Here is a 23,479-nt window from a genome sequence, read left to right on the forward strand (position 1 = left end):
CCACATGGACCCTCGTAAACAATTATCTCTTTCTAATCCATGCTTTATTTATACAGTGATATGCTTAATCAGTCCCCCAAATACCATTTCCTGGAAATCACGTCATAGGTAGAAAAATATATATGACCATTGCTTGGTTCTACACGGGAAGCATCTCCTAGCTTGTATCAGTGTAAGATCGTATTACTGTCTAATAAACAATTAGCATAATATCAGAGTGTTGGGAACGATTTCATTGATATTAAAAAAAGCACCAACCATGCACCAGATCTACTATGATCTCGGATTGATCGTGGCTTTGGAATCACATGCTGTTTCTGAAATTGCAACATTGTGACATTGTCATTATGGTGCATAGCATTTTCATTTGCAAAAAGGGAAAAAGAAGAAGCTCGTTGTTGCAGTAGGAAGACAAGGAAAACCTTCGCCCCTGTTCGCGCATATGATCAGTGAGCAAGTTATAAAAAATCAAAAGCAAAAGTTTTCTTCTGAAAATTTTCATTGTCATGAGGAAATAGCTGGTAGAAGGAAGCCAGCTTTATTTTGTCTTTTAAGACCAGATGCAGTGTAGAAAGAACAACTGAGAATGGAACCCCATGCCCTTCCCAAGTTCACAAAGGGACAGGTCATGTGCTGATCAGGTTCAAAAGTTGGCTCCAAAGCGTCAAAGTTTGTCTACCCTTCTTATTTTTGTAAAGAAGAAGATCTTGCATATAATATTCTCTACACATTAAACCCAAAAGAAAGACTTGCTTGCGCTGCAAGTGGTGCATCAGAAAATGTTGACTAATACATATGCTGCTTCATCGAACAACAAAGACATCTCTTTTATCTCTAATTATTTTCCAATTGCCTTTTATATAAGCTAAATCAACTAAATACATTAATTCCCAGCAGAAATATTGATTGCCCCATCCGGATTTATTCTCTGTTTTTTTCCTTTAAAGAAAGGAATTGGAGACGAAGCAACTATAGGGTTTATACCCAGTTTCTAATTAGAGAAGTAAAGCACATAGAAAGGCAATACCAAACTTACAAGTCGAAACAACGACACACAACCCCATGTTCTCTTGGCATGCAGGAGAGCAGACAATGCTATACAAAGGACACAATTCCCAATAATTTCAAGTTTCCACATTGTACAACGGTTCTTTTGGCACGCAGGAGCAGACAGCGGTTCTCTTGCATCTTGTCGTGCAACTAATAAAGAGCTTTCCCACCATCCTCAAAGGACTCAATATTGCTTCCATTTCTATATTGTGTGGTAACAAACAATATTAGTAATATTATCTTAAATAGAGGAACATTGATGCGCATTTGTTTTTGTTTTCTTCCTAAAAATAAATTTCTTACATTCAAAATAATAAAGGAAGCCGTAATGACGGTGCCTAAATTGAAATGTGCAGAAATTCACATCAGAGACTTCAAATTCTGTCTCATCTCTACATGAGTTTCTTCAACATTTATACGACATAAATTTAGTCACAGTCAGTAATATGAACTAGGAAGGAGGAGTTTGCGTTGGCTTGAAAATCTCTCAGCAGAAACTCCAGAGACTGATATTGGTTTCGTCGTACAGGTCATCGAGCAGCTGGGGTGAATAGAAGTCAAAAGAAGCACCCCTTAGTATTTGATCCACATATTTGGGGGATTGTAGCCCTTCAAGGCCGTACCAAGGTTCCATCGCAGCCATTGGTTCATTGGGGTGATCATAGCCAAAGAAGGCCTCAGAGGATGAGACTAATGAAGCGTCATCATCAACCAGATCAGAGGAAGAGGAAAGCATTGATGAAGACGAGACTGATGAGGAAGAGGCTGAAGCAGGAGGAGGAGAAGGTGGGGTGGTGGCATTATCAACACGAGCATTAGCAGCAGCTGCAGCTACTCTTTGGATTGATTTAGGGGACAGAAGAGTGTCTTGAGGAATATGGAAGTGCGAAGAAGAAGAAGAAGGGAAATTGAGATTTGCAGAGGAGCCTTTCAGGCAGAGAAGTGCAGCGTCATAGGCTCTGGCTGCTGCCTCAGCAGTTGAATAAGAGCCTAGCCATATTCTTGTTTTCTGGTTAGGTGCTCTAATCTCGGACACCCATGATCCCCAGCTCCTCATTCTCACTCCCTTGTACTTCTTCCCATATGATGCGCTCTGCTTCCCCCTCGACGCTTCCTCCTGGATCTTGGCTTCTCTCTTCACCATTTTCTTCAAGATCAGTGATTTGTGCTAAGGGTGTCTTCAAGAAGTCTCTCTTGGCTCTCTCTTGTGGAAAACTTCTCTCTTTTTTGCCCTTCTCAAAGTATCAGATCGCAACTGAGTGTGAGGATGAAAAAGTCCGTATTTATAGATGGAGGCTTGCCTTTGAAGATAGCCGATTAATAATTAATCCGTCTGCTATCGCCCATATTCAAGATTTGACGTCACCGCCAGATGGTTTCTGGCTATTAATTTTAATATTCAATTATGTTTGTAAAGTGACTTCTCTGTCCTCTCTTGCCGAAGCTTCCTTCATCTTGCAGTTTTACTGTTTCTGATGTTACTGTGCAAGGACAAAAAAGTATATATCATATTCAAGTGCTGGCTGTTGGTCAATTGAAAGTATTATTTATCTTCCTGTAAGAGAGCATTTGATTTAGTCAATTGCATGAATGCTACGGGGAGAAAAAATGTTGATATTAATTATACCGTCAAGTTTGCGAGCGGGAGAAGTGAATATACCGATGACTTTATGGGAATTACTGGTATGAGTTACGGCCAAGGACAGCGAAGAATTAAATGTGCGGCCACACCACCGTAACTAAAGACCTGAATCCTGCGAACCATTGAAGAATCATAAATGAAAGGACATCATTAATCGCATTGTCTAATTTAGTTCTGACTTCACCCCCAGTCAAGACTAAAGACCCAACATATACGCCGCAGGTTGAAGTGAGAAGTACAAGGGTAAATGTGTAACTTGGCAACGACAATGATAGTGTTTGATTAGTATATATTATCTTTTTAGTATTCACGGAAAGAGACAGATATGATTGATTAATTCAAATGACGGAAGGAAAGAGAGGAACATTAATAAATCAAAGGAGGGAGCTTCCAGGATACGCAGGTGAAGTAAAAGCTGTTGTGCACAAAAAGGCAGGCGTTAAAATAATAAATACTGAATAGCAGCAGAGTCAACAAAGAAACAGAAGTAGACGCGCAAGGCATCAGTGAAGGAAGGCCATTTGCAGATGTAATCACAGCTCTCACTCCAGCTGGTGCCTCTCTGTATGTTCTCTGTTCAAAAACCGCGTTATTCCATTGCCATGGACCCTCCTCCCCATGCAAACTGCTCGTGTTTTGCTCTCCAAATTGCTGAAAACTATCATTATCAATCCATCGAGCATTAGGGATTGGTGATGAAATTTAATTAACAGGGGTCAAAAAAAAAAAAAATCAGCAGCAGCAACAATACTACTTGTTACCATTGGATTCTTATTGTCACTGTCAAGTACTAACTCGACTTTCATTTTGCCCACTTTTATTATATTTGTGATTTGAATCTTTTAGCTGATTTTAAGGTTTTGGTCCGATTCCGTGTTGGTGTTGCATTCAACTTTTGTGAAATGTCGCCAGCACGCTTGCAGGAGGATAGGTGGCGTGGCTAAACACAACTTGTTTTTTTCCCCTTTTTTTTCCTAAGATGTTCTTGTGGAGGGGAAAGAAATGAGAACGACCGTTTCTAATTGAGTTGGAGTTTTCACGCGTCGTGTTTTGTCAACTTTACAGCGAAGTTTTTGGTAACTGTCATTTTATATATAGCTAGGTTCCTGAGTCAGAGGTTTGATAAATATCCAAATATAAAAAGATTCCCATTGTTTTTCAGGCCACATTTTTTTCCCTTAATCAATCTAAACATGTCTTAAGAACAATCTTGTTGGGATCTTGTACTTAATCAACCACGATTCTTTCCGCTGGATGTTAATTATTACAAATCATTACCGACAGTATTCTCATAATAATCTGAAATTGGTCTGGTTGGGCCTATGCCCTGTGTGATCTTTGGACTGAAAATAAACCCATGTGAGACGGACATTGATAATAGCGAATCAATAATAGTCGCAATTTGCACTCTCAGATATAAATCAAGTGTTCGTGTGTGAATGGAACTGTATCATCGAATCCGTACGAGTCATTGTCATTGCGCTTGCACACTCATCATTGCTCATCAACACCTCTCTATTTAAACATGGTCATTTTCAGAGAAGGAGATTTTTGAATAAAATGATGGAATAAATTTTATTTATTATCAACATAAAAGATTTATTATGCTCATAACCATCTCTTTGCATGTTTGAATAATACGTGATCAGGTTGATTTTAATTAATTCTATCTAGACTGATGTGGCAAAATTAATCTAAATATATATTGAGTCAATTATTAACGCCGTTTCTTTCATATATTACCAAATTATATGAAATATAGAGAGATGCGCGTATAAATTGATTCCCAACATTGTCACCGTAGAAATTATCTTGTCTGTCGTTTAAAATTTGGCGGTCAAATAGGAAGTCATATAAATTTAGGCACCAACAAAATCTGAACATATTTAATGATTTTTTGATAAAATTATGGAGTTTATGGCTTAATTGATTTGACAGTCACAACATTCATCCTCAAATGACAAAAACAGAAATTTTGCATCGCTTTAATTTAACGTTGTATTAATGAAGAGAAAAATTTGATGGTTAATTACAAAATCATCAAACTTAAGATGCAATTTGAAAAATAAATACTTAATCGTCAAATAGTTTCATTTGATGTAGTGATTCATCTGCCCGTGTCAAACAGAGTCGGCGCGAATTTGAGAGGGAGAGCCTTGCGTCTTTCATCAGAACGAAATGAGGGGTTAATTTTCTATTTTATAATATTCGGTTGCGGCTTTCAACTCTATAGAAGACTGCCTCCCTTTCATAAGGCGTATATCACTTACACTGGCCCACAGACTCTATTTATTTGCATAATTAACCTTACTTCCTTAAGTGGTTCCTTAAATAGGCCTGAGTCCTAATCCACTAAAGGTGGATTTGATAAAACCTAATAACAGTGTCGCATCCTTCCTTAAAAGTTCTATTCTCCTGCACAATCCTCGACCTTGAGTATATTTTTCACTCATTTCGCAAAGCTTTCTTCCATTGTGCACCTGTTCTGTTTTTAAATCTTAGTTTTCTTTTGTGGTTCTTTTTCGACTTTGGACTCAATTCTGTTCGCCTCTTTTGATTTGCTTCAGGGTGAGTTTCACAAATTTCCCTACTCTTAATCAGTCATCTTCTTTTTAATTGCTTAGGTTTGAATTGAATGGCTAAATTACTTATTGTCCTGGCTCTTGAAAAGTTTATGAGAGATTTAAGGAGATAAAGACACAAGGGTTAGACATATTATTTGGTTTCATTGGAAAATTTTCAAAATATTTAGTGCCTCCTTTGGATCACAATTGGATATTTCAAAAGCATTTATTTATGTAATTTGAAATAAAAATTTTTTTACATACTTATTTTGTATTTCGTAAATTATTATTTTTAAAGAATTCGTCTAATGTTCCAAACAAGCAGTAAGTTCTCTAATCTCAAGTAAGGTATGAAAATTGATATCGAGTGACGTGTTATTGGCTTGAGAATTGTTTATGAATTTTGCGGGCAGCCTGAAAATGATTGTTAGGACAAAAAATATATGTTTGGAATAGTTTATTATGGTGACTTTCTTGTTTTAGTGAATTTTCAATTTTATTAGTTTTTTTTCTTCACTTTGGAACCATCAGAATTATTCTTTGCACTTGCCCGACACTAGAAAGCACACCTTCACTATTCTTAGTCATCTCCTCTGGTTCTATTGTATCTCCTTCAAATTACTATTCACTAAAAAGCGAGTCTCTAAAAACCGTAAATGTTTAACTTAATGCTTGGTAAGAATTTGATATTTATATTTTCTGCAATAAATAGTCAGCCTTTTACAGAATTTAGAAAAAAGATTATTATTAACATTCATTCACTTATATATAACTTTTGGCCATATATATTCACTTGCTTATATTAATCTATCTAATTTGATCAGATCGCGGTGGTTTCGTCATTTTGATAATGTCCAGAATAATTTTATATTCGTTCCCTCAACAGCATAAAATTGCCAATAATAAATTCTTCTCAAAAACTCACAACGTGAACCCAATACTCGTTGCAAGGCCAAATTATTCTATATTTACTTCTTAGCATAAAAGCCTCATGAAATTTTATTTCAGAATTTCATTAATAGGTAACCTGTAATTATCTTTTTTAAGCTGTGAAGGCTTTCCTTATTTTTTTTTCCAGAAAATGAAAATGAAACAATGACACATTAATCCATAGTTACTATTGTTGTACGTCCAAATGGTCAACTGTTTCGTGTCAAAAGTTAGAATCTAAACCGTTCCCTGCAGCCACCCAAGTACGTATAGCAAACAATGAATTTTCCAGAAGATTTATTTCCAGTAACTGCCGCTAACGCATGCATTCTCACATGAACCAGTCCACGCCTTCGTTAATCCAAATTCCGAACCAATTAAACTCTCTTCTGAATTTGCCATTCATCATTCATCCTCTCTCTCACCGTCTCTGTCTATAAGTAAGGTTTTGAGAAGTAGAGCTGTAGGCCATCACAGTTTCCGTGTTGAGTTGCAAACCATTCTTCGTCTCTCGTTCAGCCTCAAGTTTGTCTGTCTTCACCCATGGCGCACGTTACCCAACTTCCCTGCGATTGCGACGGCGTTTGCATGGCTTGCAAGGCGAAGCCGGTGGAGGAGGAGAAGCTGACGTGTAAAACTTGCGCCAGCCAGTGGCATGTCGTTTGTCTTTCCACCCGTCCGGCAACAGTGGCGGATACTGTTCAATGGGAGTGTTCAGATTGTTCTAGCCTACCATCTGAACTTCAGCTGGCCAATGAGAAGACCTCGCAAGAGGGAGCTGGGGATTTGATGGCTGCAATTAGAGCTCTTGAGGCCGATGCCTCACTGACTGAGACGGAGAGGGCCCATAAGCGGCAACGACTTCTGAGCGGAAAGGCCTTGTTGGAAGAGGACGAGGACGAAGAGGAGAAGAAGGGAGAAGGAGAAGACTTGCTGGATATTCTAAATGGAACTCTCAAATGCTCGTTCTGTCTGCAGCTGCTAGACAGGCCTGTCACGGTAACTTCGGATTCCCTTTGGTACTTTACTAGTGGCAATAATATTTTTGTCTGTTAATCTTCGATGAATGTGAATATCTAAATTATATTTTATTCTCTGCATTTTGCTTCGCCAGCATATATAACCCTTTGCGGGTAGCTCGTTCTCTAAAATAAGGGTCCCATTTAAAACGAATGAGTTCATTTTCCTTTGTTTTTCTCCTAGATTTTTTTTCTTGGTGGCCAAGTAGTTTTCTCATAATTCGAACGCTTTCATTTGCAATATGTGAGATATCTAGAGGGCATTCTAAGGAGACCTTCGATCCTTATCTTCTGTCCTTTGGTTACATGGGTGTAGCCCCTTCGTATTATATATGTCATCTGTTATAGTTTTTGATAGGAAAGGCGATGATTAGCATATATTATCATATCTCATTCTCATGGGCTAATAAGAGATCTAATCGAACGTTTTCATTCAGACTCCGTGCGGGCACAATTTCTGCCTAAAATGCTTCCAGAAATGGATCGGGCAAGGCAAAAATACATGCCCAAAGTGTCGTACCATAATCCCTCCCAAAGATGAAAGCGAGATTCGTATTAATTCTGCTCTTGTAAGTGCCATTCGTATGGCAAAAGCTTCCAAAGTTAATGTTGCTGGAGAAACTTCGAAAGTCTACCATTTCGTACATAACCAAGATAGACCAGACACAGCATACACTACTGAGCGGGCCCAGAGGAATGGCAAAGCAAACGCTGCAAGCGGGAAGATATTTGTAACAGTGCCTCAGGATCATTTTGGTCCAATCCCAGCCGAGAATGATCCATTGCGGAATCAGGGTGTGCTTGTTGGCGAATGCTGGGAAGACAGGCTCGCATGCCGGCAATGGGGTGCCCACTTCCCACATGTTAGTGGTATTGCCGGGCAGTCAAATTATGGTGCACAATCCGTTGTTCTTTCCGGCGGTTATGTCGATGATGAGGATCATGGAGAATGGTTTCTTTACACAGGAAGGTTCGTACATGGTTTCCCAATTGTTGAACTGCATGTAGGGTTTCATTTAGCTATTCCCTGTTCATTGCTCTCTAGTTTTTGCTGGTTTAGCCTATGGGGCTTGTAGTGAATGTGCTCGTTGTTCTTTCAGAATGCATGGTTGCTAAACTTCTCCTACTTGCCTCGCTGTTTATGCCAAAGTACCAAAGCATGGCTACAGTAAAGAGCTGAAAACATATTATATGTGCTTTGAATAGTTGTGCTGTCCCTCCTTTCTGACAGTTTTATTTCTTTCGTTGGTTCTATGGGAAGTACCTATATTGGAATTGTGTAACTTAACTCGGGCAATTTTTCCCATTTCTTGTATCTTTAAACGGCCAGTCATTTTCATTCTATCTCATTACATTTTGAACCCCTTTGATTAATGTTTTTTCTTATGCCTTGCTCATATTGTCCATTGTTGCAGCGGTGGTAGAGATCTAAGCGGCAACAAACGCACCCATAATGTTCAGTCTTTTGATCAAACGTTCAAGAAGTCTAACTTGTCGCTTAAAGTAAGTTGTCTAAAGGGGTACCCTGTCAGAGTATTAAGGTGAGCATCCAGATCAAGAGCAGCTCTCTTTTCGGTCCCTCCATCTTTGGAGTATTTGATGTTGTCGTAGTGCATTTATACGTTGCTTGACGGCATCGTGCGTGCTATTTAACATAAGTAGGTAGACAAATTACGCTAACATTATAAACCACATTTCATTTGAACTTGTTCTTTAAAATATGTTTTCTAAGTGTGGATACGGTAGGAAACAAGTGAGCTGAACTTTTATAAAGTATATGTAGGTCTGCGTTAAAGTCCCAAATATAAGCTCAACTTGTTGAATTGTGGAGATTATCGTTTAGCCATTTGAGAAGGCTCATATTGAGATTTATGTGTAAACTCTTCTTAAATTCCAATATAGATCTCACAAGGAGCGACGATCCTCGTACGCCCCGGAAAAGGGGATAAGATACGACGGCGTGTATAGGATTGAAAAATGCTGGCGGAAACAAGGATGCCAGGTATATTTTGCCATCTATTGATTGTTTGATATTGCTGGACTGGTTCTTATTTTGTGCAAGTTTTCTGATACCATATGGTTATGTATCCAGGGCTTCAGGATTTGCCGTTATTTGTTTGTCAGATGTGATAACGAGCCCGCTCCATGGACGAGGTATTTGTTATGTCACTTTGCTGATTTTATGTTCTTATACGGTCTGTAACTACATTTGTTAAATTATATTAAATGGCACAAAGCGATGATCATGGTGATCGCCGAGACCATTACCAGTAATTCGCGAGTTGAATGAGGCAGAAGACATAGTTGAAAGGGAAGATTCTCCATCTTGGGATTTTGATGTAAGTGCTGTTTTTTTTGTTTTTTTCCTGATGCTAGATGTAAGTGCCCTTTAGAGATTATTATTTTGTTGTGATTTTCTATGACTTCAATTTTTTCTGACATTGCTTACCATATGAGATTAATTATAAGAAATATTATGATGCAATCAGAACCTTCAGAAAATCTAAATAATTAATGATTTCTTTAGGAGCAGGATTTTTGTTGGAAGTGGAAGAAACCACCGCCTCCAAGCAAAAAGCGTGTAAAAAGTATGGATCCAATGGAGATTGAAAGGTCAAGGAAAGAACTAAGGAAATCCAAGAATATATCAATTAGAGGAAGCTTGTTAAGAGGTATGATTTCGTCGCCAAGCTCTATTTTGGTCAACTTATCACTTACATCTGCTCTCTATATATCTAGTTTGTTCCAACCAGTTGAACTATAATAATATGCACATATCCATGGCTGTTTTATTTTAATGCTGTTTTGTTTCCATGCGTAGGATTGAAATGTCTTATTTGTGGGGGAGTTCTGGTTTGTCCTGTAACCACACCCTGTGCCCATAATTTTTGCAAGTCATGTTTAGAAGCAGCATTCGCGGGCGTACCTTTCATCAAAGAGAGAAACAGAGGCGGAAGGTCGCTTCGTTCACAAAAGAATGTGCGAAAATGCCCTGCTTGCCCCACCGACATTTCTGATTTTCTTCAGAATCTTCAGGTTGGTCAAGCATGATTTGCTCTCAACATATCGAATTTACAAACTGGTTTTTAAGCTCATCTGGCTGCATGCCTGTCTAACAGGTTAACAGAGAGTTGATGGGTTTAATTGACTCGCTGAAGGAAGAGACTAAAGAGAACAAAGATTCAGCAGACTTGATCGGTGAGAACTCAGGCGGAGTCGAAACTGGCGTTGAGAAAGGTGAAGAAATTGATTCAGATGAATGCGGGGAGCAAAAAGAGCCGGAGCAGTAATGTTGTCAAACTTTGGCGATCTCTAGAGGCGTAGAATAGGAATATGTGTGCATGAGACTGTTTTTAATTACGTTTTATCGAAGGAACAACTATCCTCAGTTTGATAGCTCTATTCAAATACAATAAAAATAGTCTGTCATCGTTAAGTTCAGAGGATTTTTTATTGTGACTCATTAGTATTTTGTTCATGAATGTCAATATAGAATTTTATCTGAGTACTAAATGACATTCCATTCTTAAGGGAAAAATAATAATAATAAAATTGATCTTTGAACTAGAAATGTTCATAAATTCTAATTGAAAAAAGGTGTTTCCAATCTTGAACTCCTCATTAAAGTGAATTTATTGTGGTTAATTCAAAGGTAAGACTTTGGATCTTGAAAGGAAAAGGGATCAAATGAAAGACGATGCAGACACTGTTTTTCTCTTTTTTCTCCAAATCCTACGCAGTGGAGGATGCTTCTCATGAAGAAACAAATGCCGTCACCTCGTTGAAGATTCCGTGGATGAGCTCAAGGAACTTATCACAGACTCGTATATCTTGATCCCCCTCATGTACACAGTATCTTGTAGGTGCTGCAAGAGAAGGCCATGGGAGTCAGATTGAAGAAGAAATTATCATCAAGAGCGAGCGGAATAGCAGGAGAGAAGCTTAATGACGGAGGATTAGGAAAAATGTCAAACCTCATTGTGGTCATGAAGCAGTATGGGAGTATTTGTCATTGGTGAGAAGCCAAGAACAGGAATTCCTTTCTGTCTAACATATCTAGAATCAGTTGTTGAAGCAAGAATTTCAGGCTTCGCAAGTTTTCCTCCAGCTGATGTGATAGCCTGCTCGAAAACTAACCACCATGGATTGGAATCATCAGTTCGGGTCATCATGGGGCGTCCCATGTTGTCTCTAATGGGTCCCTTCTCTTTTATCTGCCAGACATCAAATGCTATGTATCAGCCATTTTCCACATCTTTGGTTGCACATAGGTGAGGCAAATAATTGCAGTCCAGAAATTAAAAGCGAAGACAATGGTCAGAGAGTCACAGTTTTCTCATTAATTATTACCATTATTTGGTTTCTGAAGTCGAACCAAAGTTTTTCAGCGCGCAAAAATGCAGAAACGGGTTCAGTCCTTGCGCGCTGTTTATTTGATTCGAGGTCATCGGTAATGAAATAGGGAGAATTGCAATAAAATCCCAAGTAAAAAACATAACTACGAAGAAGTTCCAATGACAATAAAATTTCTTGTAATGACAAGTTTTAAAATAATGAATGACAACAGCTCACTTGTCAATGGGATTTTTTTAATAGTTATATTCTTTACTTGGGACCTCATTGCAATTTTTCCTATAAAATATCATATAAAAGTCTAACAACCATACCATAATACAAAAGGAAGTGAAGTATCTCATGTTGGAAACTAAATTCACTTTTGAACCTCAGAGAATTTTAAAAAGGATAGAATTTGATTCAGAAGATGACCCAAAATCATGTGCTCTGTAGAAGGTCATCTCATGCACGAGCGGGTCATAAATTTTCATGTTAACGCAGCAGAATTTGAAATCTAGGCTGCCAGCATAACTGTTTGAGGCCAAAGCACGTCTAGTAGGGGGGGAAAATCCAGGCACAAGGCATTTTAATCGATTCTTAAAGATTGAATATCAATCTGACATGCCACGGTAAAGTTCTTCCCACAGACACAATGTGATGAGCATAAGCCCAAAGGGAGAGTCCAATCCCAAAAGACTAGTCTATTGGGAGGGAGAGCCCCTTGAACTTATAAATCCCACAATACTTGTGAGATTCCCCAATGTGGGACTCATAACAGAGCACCCCTCTCGAGAGCCGACGTCCCCGGCGGCTCCACTCTACGGCACTTCACTCGGTCTTCTTACCGGTCAGAACCCTCCGCAGGTAGCCCTTTCCGGTTAGCCAGCTCTCAACGAAAGCACCAATGTGATGAGTATAAGCCCAAGGGGAGAGCCCAATCCCAAAAGACTAGCCTATTGGGAGGGAGAGCCCCTTGAACTTATAAACCCCACAACACTTGTGAGATTCCCCAATGTGGGACTCATAACAGAGCACCCCTCTCGAGAGCCGACGTCCCCGGCGGCTCCACTCTACGGCACTTCACTCGGTCTTCTTACCGGTCAGAACCCTCCGCAGGTAGCCCTTTCCGGTTAGCCAGCTCTCAATGAAAGCACCAATGTGATGAGCATAAGCCCAAGGGGAGAGCCCAATCCCAAAAGACTAGCCTATTGGGAGGGAGAGCCCCTTGAACTTATAAACCCCACAACACTTGTGAGATTCCCCAATGTGGGACTCATAACAGAGCACCCCTCTCGAGAGCCGACGTCCCCGGCGGCTCCACTCTACGGCACTTCACTCGGCCTTCTTACCGGTCAGAACCCTCCGCAGGTAGCCCTTTCCGGTTAGCCAGCTCTCAACGAAAGCACCAATGTGATGAGTATAAGCCCAAGGGGAGAGCCCAATCCAAAAGACTAGCCTATTGGGAGGGAGAGCCCCTTGAACTTATAAACCCCACAACACTTGTGAGATTCCCCAATGTGGGACTCATAACACACAATTAACCTGATGTTATTTCTAGAACTAAAAAATGAATTTCTTCTGGCGCAAAATCCCACAAATCATGATATCAAGCAGCATATGGCTTCTAATTAAGGACCCAGTAAACCGATTATTGGGACCTTTGCCTAGAAAAAAAATATCAATTTGCAATTCCTCCAATCGAGTTTGGCATTGCATGCAGCAATGATTGGACCAGGAGCACACAGAGTAAAAAAGAAAGTTCCAAAGGAAGCAAAACTGGATAAAAAAACACGAGAGTACAAAGGAATGTTAAACACAAAGCCAGAGCCCAGAAAAATTTTCAAAACGCCTGCCAGACAAGTTCATTGAAAAAGACATTTATGACGCTGTCATTCTCGCATTTTCATCAACCATTGCTTCACATAACCATGTTTATAGGTGCTTTTGAACATGACGACTTGATTCATCAGAGAAGGGCATTCAAAATTTCAAATATAAAGAGGGTATTAACAGTACAACTATTAGTCATAAGCTAGTTGGGTGGTTCTGTATTTAGTTAGGCAAGTTGTTGAGAGTCATATGCCCTCAGTGTATTATGCATAAATACTGTACATGTCACACAATTAATGAAATGTTCAGTTCCCTTATCTCTCTTGCTCTTCATTTTCTCGAAACCTGACCGGGGAAAGAACCAACTTCATCTGAGACAACTGACTCACTCGTTGATAGTCCCGCATGTAAGCGCAGTCTACACATGAAAGTTGACCGATGGCGACAGAACATAAAATTCATCAGATTCACAAGCAGCACCCAATCCTTTCAATATTTTGCACAATTTATGTTGTTCAATATGTAAAGGCGACCCAACTCCCATTTCCCGTTGAGGTAAACGAAAATCAGATGTCGGGGGCATTTTACCTCATATGACAAGTTTCTGGTGGCTGGTGCCCATTCTTTTGCAATCCTTCTTCTCATTTCTTCTGGATCAGCAGTAGGGGGTAGCCTAAGATCGAAACCTGCTTCAGCTTCTGAAGGCTGCACATTCATTGCAAATCCCTAGACAGACACCACACACCATTTATTTCAAGTTATTTTCGATATCAGAAGCATCATCCATTTCGAGATAAATGTGTTCATGCAACTCACAGTTAGTGAAGGAACCCCGGCTTTCAAATAAACGGGGTTAATCGAAATAACTTCGGAATTAGCAGCTTCACCGGACTTGACGACATCAAACTGACTCTCTCTAAACTTACTTATAACCTCACAACTCTTCATCAAGTTCTCCATCGCACTATTATCATACATCCTCGACCCATGCCCAGGTGGTCCTTTCGCTTTAATTTTCACTTCCCATGGCGTCCTATCCGCATAGAACACCCTAAATTCATCACCAGGCGAGGCCTGTCCTTCATCCAACATAAACCCAACATTTAAATCCTCAAACTCCTTCGAATCCACAAACTTGGCAGCTCCCTCAAACCCACCAATCTCCTCGTCCGGCACATAGGAAAAGTGAATCGTGCGGGTAGGCGTGAAATCCTTCTCTTTCAGATTCCGAATCGCCTCTAAATATTGCATCGCAATGCATTTATCGTCCTGAGCTCCACGGGCATAGATTCTCCCGTCGGGCGTACGGACGGCAGCGAACGGCGGGTGGATCCACTTGGAGGGCTCGGCAGGGACGGAGTCAAGGTGGGAATTGAAGAGAAGAGAAGGAAGAGAAGGATCGGAGCCAGGCCATGTGAGGAGAAGAAGGGGCTTACCGGGAGAGAACTCTAGAACTTGATGTTGGATGCCAATGGAATGTGCTTGAGATGTAAGAAAGGAGACAGCTGAAGAATAATCGGGTTCTGGATGTGCGGTCTTGATTCTGAGGTATCGCTGGAACCGAGTGATGGGCGTGTCATCTTCTTCTGGGTGGTGGTTGTAGGACTGAGGCGCGGGTACTGAAGCTGCAGAGAGGATCAGTGATGTCGAGAAGAACAGAGTATGGTAAAGAAGCAACAAACGAGAACAGCGAGGGGCAGCCATGCAGAGCCAAAGTCACAGAGAGATAGTTGGCTCTTGACGGAGGAGACCCGGCAAATCTTCCACACTCCTCTCCCGCATTTAAGCATTTATTCTTAAATGATTAGATTCTCATTTGCGAGCGTCATCGATCTCTTTACGTTGGGTTAGATTCTCATTTGTTAGTTTTCATAGCAGAATCTTAGCATTATTTCACTGGAGAAGCTTTAATTTTCAGGCGTTGAAAAAGAAAACATTAAAGCATTGGAGAGGAAAAAAACTTGAGAATGATTTAAATCAAATATTGACCCTCAATGTGTACAGAAGTTATAGAATACTAGTACTTTTAATATATAAAAATTTATCGAATTTTTTCATCCATAACATTTTTAAATAGAAATTTTTTTTGCCTGAAATATAACCTTTTTTCTTTTTACAATTGTCACACAAAAACAAAGGAAAATTCCAGGAAGAACATGAAATTAGCATTTTTTGATTTAGGAACCTAACACTCCAAAATAACAGAAAAGGAAGTAAACCTAAATTAAAATTTAAAAATTTAAAAAAATGACAATAATAAATCCTGATTATGAAATGACAGATCTTGATTTAGAATTAACAACACTTTTTTATACATAACATATCAATTAATTAAAAATGACAACAATTCATTTAAAAATAACAAGTTCTAATTGTGAAATTAGAAATCCTAATTTGGGTTTAACAACATTTTTTCAATGAGATCTTTTTGGTTATTTCTCTTAAATTTTAAAATTTCAATTTAGTTTTATTTCACTCTCTATCATTTTAAAGTATTAGATATTTGAATTGAAAAATACTAATTTTAAAATTCTTTCTCTAAAAGTTTTCCTAAAAACAATAATTCTATTGGGACTGGGATGAAAAACGTGTAAGTTTGAATAATGTGGATTTATGTTCCTTCATATTATTGTCCGCCCAATTTCACGTCCCAGATAGTTCTTCCTTCCGTTCTATTTATAAATTTTGAATTTGGAAATGTGTGTAATTTATTTTATAAGCATTAATTTATATTTGTCTTAATATTTAATATATTTTTTATGTTACTCTTAATTATTTATTTTTTATTATATTTTTCTGTACATTCTCTTTCATCTATTTTTTATTTATTATAAAAATATATTTAAAATATTTATATATTTCTAGCATATTTATTATTTTTTAATAATTTTAATTAATTAATTATTCCCTATGAATTATGAATTAGTTATTTGAAGAGCAGAATTATACAGCAAAGCCACGCTCACATACATGACATACCACTTTGACTGTTTGGACTTTGGGTGGTCAGTGTGAGGTAAAAGGAATTTGTCTTCTCAAATAAAAAGAAAATATGAACTTTTAATTTTCAATTTACAAATTCTATTTTTATTAGTTATTGTATTGGGAGAGTTAAACTTACGACCCCAGGCGCGTCGACCAGGCGCGTGATGCTATTCACGGGCGCTTGTCCGTAACTAAGAAAATATTTTAATATAACCAAATGAGAAAATAGAGCTTTTACTTACCTCAACCAAACGCCGAAGCAAAAGAGAATCTGAGATCTGCCGTCTCTGTCCAGTGTTTGTCTTTGATCTGCTTCTAAGTTGACCTTTGGTTATCTCTAATGGCGAAGGATTTGAAGTTATGCTCTCAAACAAGGCTATGGCTCCTACCGTTCGCGCTTTCCCTTTTCTGCTTTGCGAGTCGCCTTCTACCTCGAGCAGAGGCCATATGGCTGAACATTCCCAGCTCCGGAACCAAGTGCGTATCTGAGGAAATCCAATCTAACGTCGTCGTGTTGGCCGATTACGTTGTGGTGGCCGATCATCCTGACGCTCATCACCTTCCCACTATTTCGGCCAAGGTATATAGTCTTTATTTTTGTAATTCCTTTATGATTCATTTGCACTCACCCGCAACTCCGCTCTTTTATTAATATCAATCTTAATAATAATTTTCCGCTTCTTTTTCGGTCACGGTGGCCAATTTGATACTTTAGCTCGGTTTTGCTTCTAAAATTCACTTAATTTTCGGGAAATAAATTTCAATTTCACAAACGGGGCTTCGTTAGTTTCATGACTCATGAAATTGGACCATTAAAGGTCATAGAGAGGTATTGCCCTATTGGCATGGAACAATTTACAATTTGAAGACTAAAATTGACGCAAGTATATCGGATAAAGAAGGGGGAAATCAGGGTCGATGACTAATCTTGAATTTTGAGAACCTTGGGATCTTCCATGAATTCCCTACGATGCCGCAGATCGGTTACGAGTTGTAGGCTTGATATCTTCCTCGTGTCTCTGATTTGCTATGCTAGATGCTGTAAGCTAGGATTAGTCTGGGTCTATGCGTGAACAGATTAAGCTAATTGGATTATTACGAAGAGTAATATTTGCAACCTTTATCAGGTAACATCTCCTTATGGAAACAATCTTCACCACAATGAAAACGTTACCCATGGTCAATTTGCATTTACAACTACGGAGAGTGGGAACTACTTGGCTTGTTTCTGGGTGGATGGTCAACATCAAGAAGGTGAAGCCACAAGTCTCAACCTTGAATGGAAAACTGGAATTTCTGCCAAGAATTGGGAGACGGTTGCGAGGAAGGAAAAGATTGAGGCAAGTTTATCTACTCCAACCTTCACAATGTAATGTTTATATGGAGTTTGGACCACGGAGTGTAATGCCATATTTTTGACATTATTTCAAGGGTGTTGAACTTGAGCTGAGGAAACTTGAAGGAGCAGTGGAAGCGATCCATGAGAATCTGATTTATTTGAAGAATAGGTAAATCTTCTTTTATTATCGTTAAGAGTTATCTTCCAGTTCATTTCATACAGTATGTGTTCTCACTATTGTAAATTGAGGGTGTCTCTTCTCATTTCTTTGGCTTAATTGGGTAGAAATTTGTGGCATGAGATTGGAAAACATATATCCTGCTAAATATAAGGATGTTCATGGAATAAAATCATCTACTCATGTTAGTATTGGTTGGGGGGGGGGAGGATCCGTCCCCATTTTTTATCTTTTCTTGCAACGTCTATAGAGTCCTTAACACTATTACTTTGCTCATTTTTAATATTTTTGGGGAGCAAGACTACAAGAGTTATCTTTTATCAACAAAATCTTTTTTTTTTTTTAATTTCTATTCTATTTTATATTTTAATCAATGGAATAATTTCTCCCTTGAACTTATCTTTGTAAGACATATTGCATGGAAAGTAGGGTTGTCAATATGGGTCAAACCTCCAGGCGTGTAGGTTCAATTCTATAAAAGTATGGACTATGGAGCTAAAATAACATTCATTTGAAAGGGCACTTTTTAACCGGGCCCAATTTGGCCCTCAGGGCCAATCCAGACTCAATATATATATATATATATATTAAAAAAAATCAACTGTTTATATTCATATTTTTAGAGCTTACCCTTGGGGCCAATCCGCAATATTGAGATATTGGGTTGGGTTAGGATTTTTCTAGTACATTGCAGGGTTTGTGAGTCCTTAACATCTGCCCCCACCCCACCCCACCCCACCCCAACCCACTTTTACCACATGAATTAATCGTAGGTGGCTAGGTTAGGTTAGAATTTTTATAGCATAAAAAAGGGCCTCATTCGTCTTAAAAAGCTTAGGGCCTTTGAAGGCATTTCTATCTTAGGAGATTACGTTTCAAGTCAAACACACATATATACCTTATTGTAGTACAGACTACAGAGGTTAAAAAAAAAAAAAAACAAAGAAAGAAAGAAAGCAAATGATAGTTAGTTCCATTGGTAGAGATGCAACTTATATTTCACAAGTAAGTGAGTTCAAATCCTTTTGTCAGTGTAAGGACTTCGTTAGTGAACAAGTGGTAAGTATTTCTGTGCACTTTTTTGAGCCATAAGGTTTATCATGATTTTGACGTGCCTCAAGACCTAAGTAATCTTAAATTAAAGAAAATAAAAAGACCTAGAGGGCATGTTTGCCTATTCGGGTCCTTTCAGGTCCTCTCATCTGCTGATAATTGTGGTTCTCAGCATTTTGAAAGTTTCTTTTGTTGGACATTGGAACAGGGAAGCAGAGATGAGGGAAGTCAGTGAAAAAACTAATGCTAGAGTGGCTTGGTTAAGCATAATGTCTCTTGGAGTTTGCATTTCGGTTTCAGCTTTTCAGCTTTGGTACCTGAAGCGCTACTTTCAGAAGAAGAAGCTCATATAGATACTGTTTTATCGGGACGCTTCTTGACAGAAAACTGTTCTCTGAATTTTTGAAAAATCTAGGACTAGTTGATATACTTGATCTTGTTACTGGGGATGCACGTTATATTCAGAAAATGCAGAATTGGATTGTTACTTTCATACGGCTGAACGGAATGATGTTAGATCTTGATAATGAGCAGAGATTGATTGATGGGATCATCAGAAATATAGTGAATCAAACCAACTTTTGAATTTTGTGAGATGGGCATCCATCGAGCTAATGTGCTGTACGATTATTAGTCTGTATCTGCAAGTTCTCCACCCTCCCCACTGAACTCCATAGTGTTCGTAAGGAATAATGTCAGTGTCATTTTATATTTTGTAAATAGATTACCATGTACGCTCTCTTGCTTAGAACAACCGACAAATAGAAAAGCAGGGGAATTAAAAAGGTTAAATGTTTGTCAGTTTCTTGGTTTAACGAAGCACCGGTGGTGACAAAGGAGGGGAAACGAGAGACACGGAGAATCACAAATTTATTCATGGTTGCCAGATGGTGTTCGCAAGGGGGAATTGTGTTCTTTCTTTCTTTAGTGATTCTAGTAATTCAGTGATTCCAGCAGCCAATAATTAAACTCACTAAATTATATACGAGCACATTTTGAGATTCAGATTTTTTTTTTTTTGGCCAAAGAGGGTATTGCCAACAAAAAGAAGCTAGTCCTGGGGGATTGAATCCCTTACACCCTCTGTCAACGAAGGTCCATAAATGAGTCGGATATCCATTCAACAAAGAAGATTTGGATAACCCATCCTTAGCTAAAGCATAAGCTAAGCAATTCTGATATCTAGAAATGTGTTGAATTTCCAGTTTTCAAGTATGTGCATCAGATTTTGAATCCGGAAAAACATCGTTACATGTACTAGAGTTGCATCTCTCAGCGGCATGTCAATCAGGAGAATCGAATTGACAACCCCACAAAAATAAAAAGCATACCACGAGAAGCTGGGCATACATGTCGTGCTTCTAGGCCCAAAATATTGTATCATGATGGATTTATTTCTTTTACTTTTTGGGTGTGTTGGAACCAGGAGGAATTGCCATCCATATATGACAAAGGTGTGGTTTGCAGATGCTGCGTCCATGTCCATTTTTTTGACCAGATACATGGTCCATTAACCATTGTCAGGAACGATTCCTCTTCACATCACGGCATTCCAATCCACACTATTCTCATCACGAAACACCAAAGCTATAAAATTGGAAACCTTTTAGCAAATAATTGACGGGACACTTTCTCCTTTATCTCGTACAGTGATATCGCTGGGACTTTGTTTCAACTTGGGGTGTATTATTAATTGTTCAACAGTCTGCTTTCTGTCAAACACGTAGTGGAGGCTAGACTTTGATGGGAGCTTGAAAGCAACCGTAATACACTCACAATATCAAATTCTCAAGTTTGGCCCATTCACACTGCACTTGGTAACATGTCATGGGATGGAATCATAAAGTTAAGATTTTGCCAGCCAATTTCGTGTCGCTTCAGGATAGACTTAGGTTCATTTCATTATCCATTTTGGTAAATGTTTCTCATCCAATCCTAATAACGCAACTCATCAACAAAGCAAACAAGATATTCTATAAAACGTTCTTTTTTCTTGATGATGTTATGGTGAATAGATTATATATGACTGATAGCGCCTACCTAGCTAATGTCCCTTATGATGGGCCAAAATTATTGTTGAGTTCCAAAGTAAATAACTTTAATGAGCTAAAAGGATAATAACAATGATTCTTCTTTTGACGGCACTGCCTCGGACCTCAATCAGAGCATCCAATTAGATATTATTTCCACGACCTTTTGATCGATCTGTGTGCAAGAATTGCGAGTTTGTGGTTCTTCTCCTTTTTGTAAGTTTCTTCTTAGTCCTCCCCTGCTTTTGATTTTAAACTTTTTCCCCTTCATGGACGCCTCTTGTTTGCAGAGTGTGCGCACCACTCATAGTTTTATAGGCTGGCTTTCTGTGTATTTCTTCCGTAACGCAGGCCGAAAACCTCATCTACCAAATTAAGTTTTGGTTTCTTATTCATTTCAGGAGATGCTTTTGCCTACACCTTTTCCTAAAAAGTAGTGGTTATTAATGCGTAACCAACAGATAGCAAATTGACTTTCTAACATATAATTGCCGTATATTTGAACGCTTTGCGCATCCATCTGATTAGGTGTTGCTTTTAAAAGCTAATTACTTGTTTAATTTGAAAATATGTTCATCTTTTTAACTAATAATATCCAAACATGGTGGCTGACTATATGGAGGTGAGGCTGGGCAGATGCTCCTCTCATTACATGCAGATATTATAATTATTGGAAAAAATATTTTTTTGAGCAATATTGAAAAAAAAAATTTTTTTCCTTCTCTGCTTTTTTTAAAAATTTTTTATAAAACATTTTTCCGTGTGCCAAACATTTTCTAATATTTTTATAATTAATTATTTATAAATTTTCTAGATTTTGATGAGAAAATGAAAGGATGAGCAATGATTTATGAAAGCTTTGTAAATCATAAATTTCTAGTGATAACAAACTAGAATTGATCAATGAGATTTGCTGCTAGACACAAGAAAGCCAATTAAATTTTTATCGTATACTAATGATCAATATGAAAAACATACTCACAAAAAGGACCATGCCAACCAACTAGTTAACATAATTCTAATTAAAAAGCTGAGAATTCTATGAGAAGATTTTTGTTACATTGAGTTCAATGAATTTGACAACTGACTAATCACTAGAGTACATCGAAGAAAAAGACACAACACATTTACTTATATATTTCTTACCTTTTCAGACCTAATTTTGGAATTTGCCTAGTGAGTTGTATCAAGAGAGTCCAATAACATTGACGAGGAGTTAAATTGTTCAACCATTTTAAAGCCTGAAATCGCATAAAGAACAATTGTAAGATATGTACTTTATTTTATATATATATATAGCTTGTTTTTTCGTTTATATATTTAACTTTCGTGTGATAATAATTATTGCTTGGCCAAAAAAGATGATAATAATTATCACTTATTAATTTTTTAAAATTAAATATTGTTGACATCATATTCACCTTGAGTCCTAAATATCACCCACATAGCACATCACTTCTTCTTGCTTTTATACTAATACTTTTGCATTATTCAAATAAGTAGTGCAATCTTGATAAGTGTGCTTTATTCTTGCTCCAACATTCACAATAATTAACTAAGTATAATATAAGTAATTTTTTATTCGTAAGTGGCACTGCTTACTGTGAAAACAATTCTCTGCCAAGGTCGGGTCTGATTTGAATCCTCAATAGAGTAATAAACACTATAGAGTTCATTGTTACAATGAGATACATACAGATCATTCAAATTTAATTTGAACAATTCAATTATTAAACTTAAAAATTATACTGTTAACGATAGATTTATTTTTTTACCAAGTAATAATGGGAAGGTTCTTTTTATTTTAAATTTAAATTCTGCATCTATTAAATTAAAAGTAAAAAAAAAAACATTGAACATTAACGGGTGAGTTCATTATTTCAAATTCATCAAATCTGAATCGTCCATGCCAGATTTAGTTTTTTAAATTATTTTTTAAAATAATTATTTTAATGGGCATATAATCATTCAACTATCATTTTCAAAAAAATTACTTTTAATGGGTATATAATCAAAAATAAAGATAATCCCTCTACTGCTATTTTTCAAAAAAATAATTTTTTATTTAAAAATAAATAATTACAAATATTAAATCTAAACGGTGCAAAGTGCTGGGTGCCCATGAAGTGATGAGCACAAAAATCTGGTGAATTTGTTCATCATGATCTAAATGATTTCCACGGAGGATGGCTCAAGAAAAGGAGCCCTTGATATCCACGGGCAAGAGATGTTCCATGGTGTCGCCGGCGGTGTGTGTGTGACTTTCGCACACAGAATGAGATCAATCCCCTTTTTAATATTCTTTCATAGTTTAAAGTCTTTTTTCCACCAGAATAATTAAAAGTCTTGTATGTTAGCCAAAAGTTGTTGGATACGTTCCATTAATTGTAATATCGAGTATCCTAACTCCATCCTCGGAAATCCTTGAAGTGGTGATCCTCTAAGCTCCATTATTTATTGAACAGCAATGTTACCAAGAGCTTCTGGACCAATCCAAGCAATTAAATTAAAGTTTTTATAGTTC

General features: G+C 37.8%; 3 protein-coding genes and 1 pseudogene across 3 annotated transcripts; 2 read left to right on the top strand and 2 right to left on the bottom strand.

Annotated features, from left to right (window-relative positions):
- Positions 1-967: 967 nt before the first annotated feature.
- On the bottom strand, positions 968-2,284 carry LOC114716679 (ethylene-responsive transcription factor ERF013). Its single transcript, XM_028901711.1, has 2 exons — positions 1,354-2,284; positions 968-1,252 (listed from the first exon to the last, which is right to left on the bottom strand). The coding sequence occupies exon 1, from the start codon at positions 2,192-2,194 to the stop codon at positions 1,538-1,540; it is 657 nt and encodes a 218-aa protein (XP_028757544.1). The 5' UTR covers positions 2,195-2,284; the 3' UTR covers positions 968-1,252; positions 1,354-1,537.
- Positions 2,285-6,729: 4,445 nt separating this feature from the next.
- LOC114716650 (E3 ubiquitin-protein ligase ORTHRUS 2-like) lies at positions 6,730-10,495 on the top strand (annotated as a pseudogene).
- A 236-nt stretch (positions 10,496-10,731) lies between these two features.
- LOC114716677 (aminoacylase-1-like) lies at positions 10,732-15,225 on the bottom strand. Its single transcript, XM_028901708.1, has 4 exons — positions 14,187-15,225; positions 13,959-14,096; positions 11,180-11,419; positions 10,732-11,071 (listed from the first exon to the last, which is right to left on the bottom strand). Exons 1-4 carry the CDS (start codon positions 15,072-15,074, stop codon positions 10,979-10,981), a joined length of 1,359 nt encoding a protein of 452 aa, XP_028757541.1. The 5' UTR covers positions 15,075-15,225; the 3' UTR covers positions 10,732-10,978.
- A 1,364-nt stretch (positions 15,226-16,589) lies between these two features.
- LOC114716678 (transmembrane emp24 domain-containing protein p24delta3) lies at positions 16,590-19,587 on the top strand. Its single transcript, XM_028901709.1, has 4 exons — positions 16,590-16,935; positions 17,483-17,695; positions 17,787-17,863; positions 19,134-19,587. The coding sequence occupies exons 1-4, from the start codon at positions 16,696-16,698 to the stop codon at positions 19,276-19,278; spliced, it is 675 nt and encodes a 224-aa protein (XP_028757542.1). The 5' UTR covers positions 16,590-16,695; the 3' UTR covers positions 19,279-19,587.
- Positions 19,588-23,479: the final 3,892 nt, after the last annotated feature.

The sequence above is a fragment of the Neltuma alba genome, unplaced genomic scaffold, assembly GCF_004799145.2.
Source record: "Neltuma alba isolate B1F8T4 unplaced genomic scaffold, ASM479914v2 tig00011685_pilon, whole genome shotgun sequence".
Taxonomy (NCBI): domain Eukaryota; kingdom Viridiplantae; phylum Streptophyta; class Magnoliopsida; order Fabales; family Fabaceae; genus Neltuma; species Neltuma alba.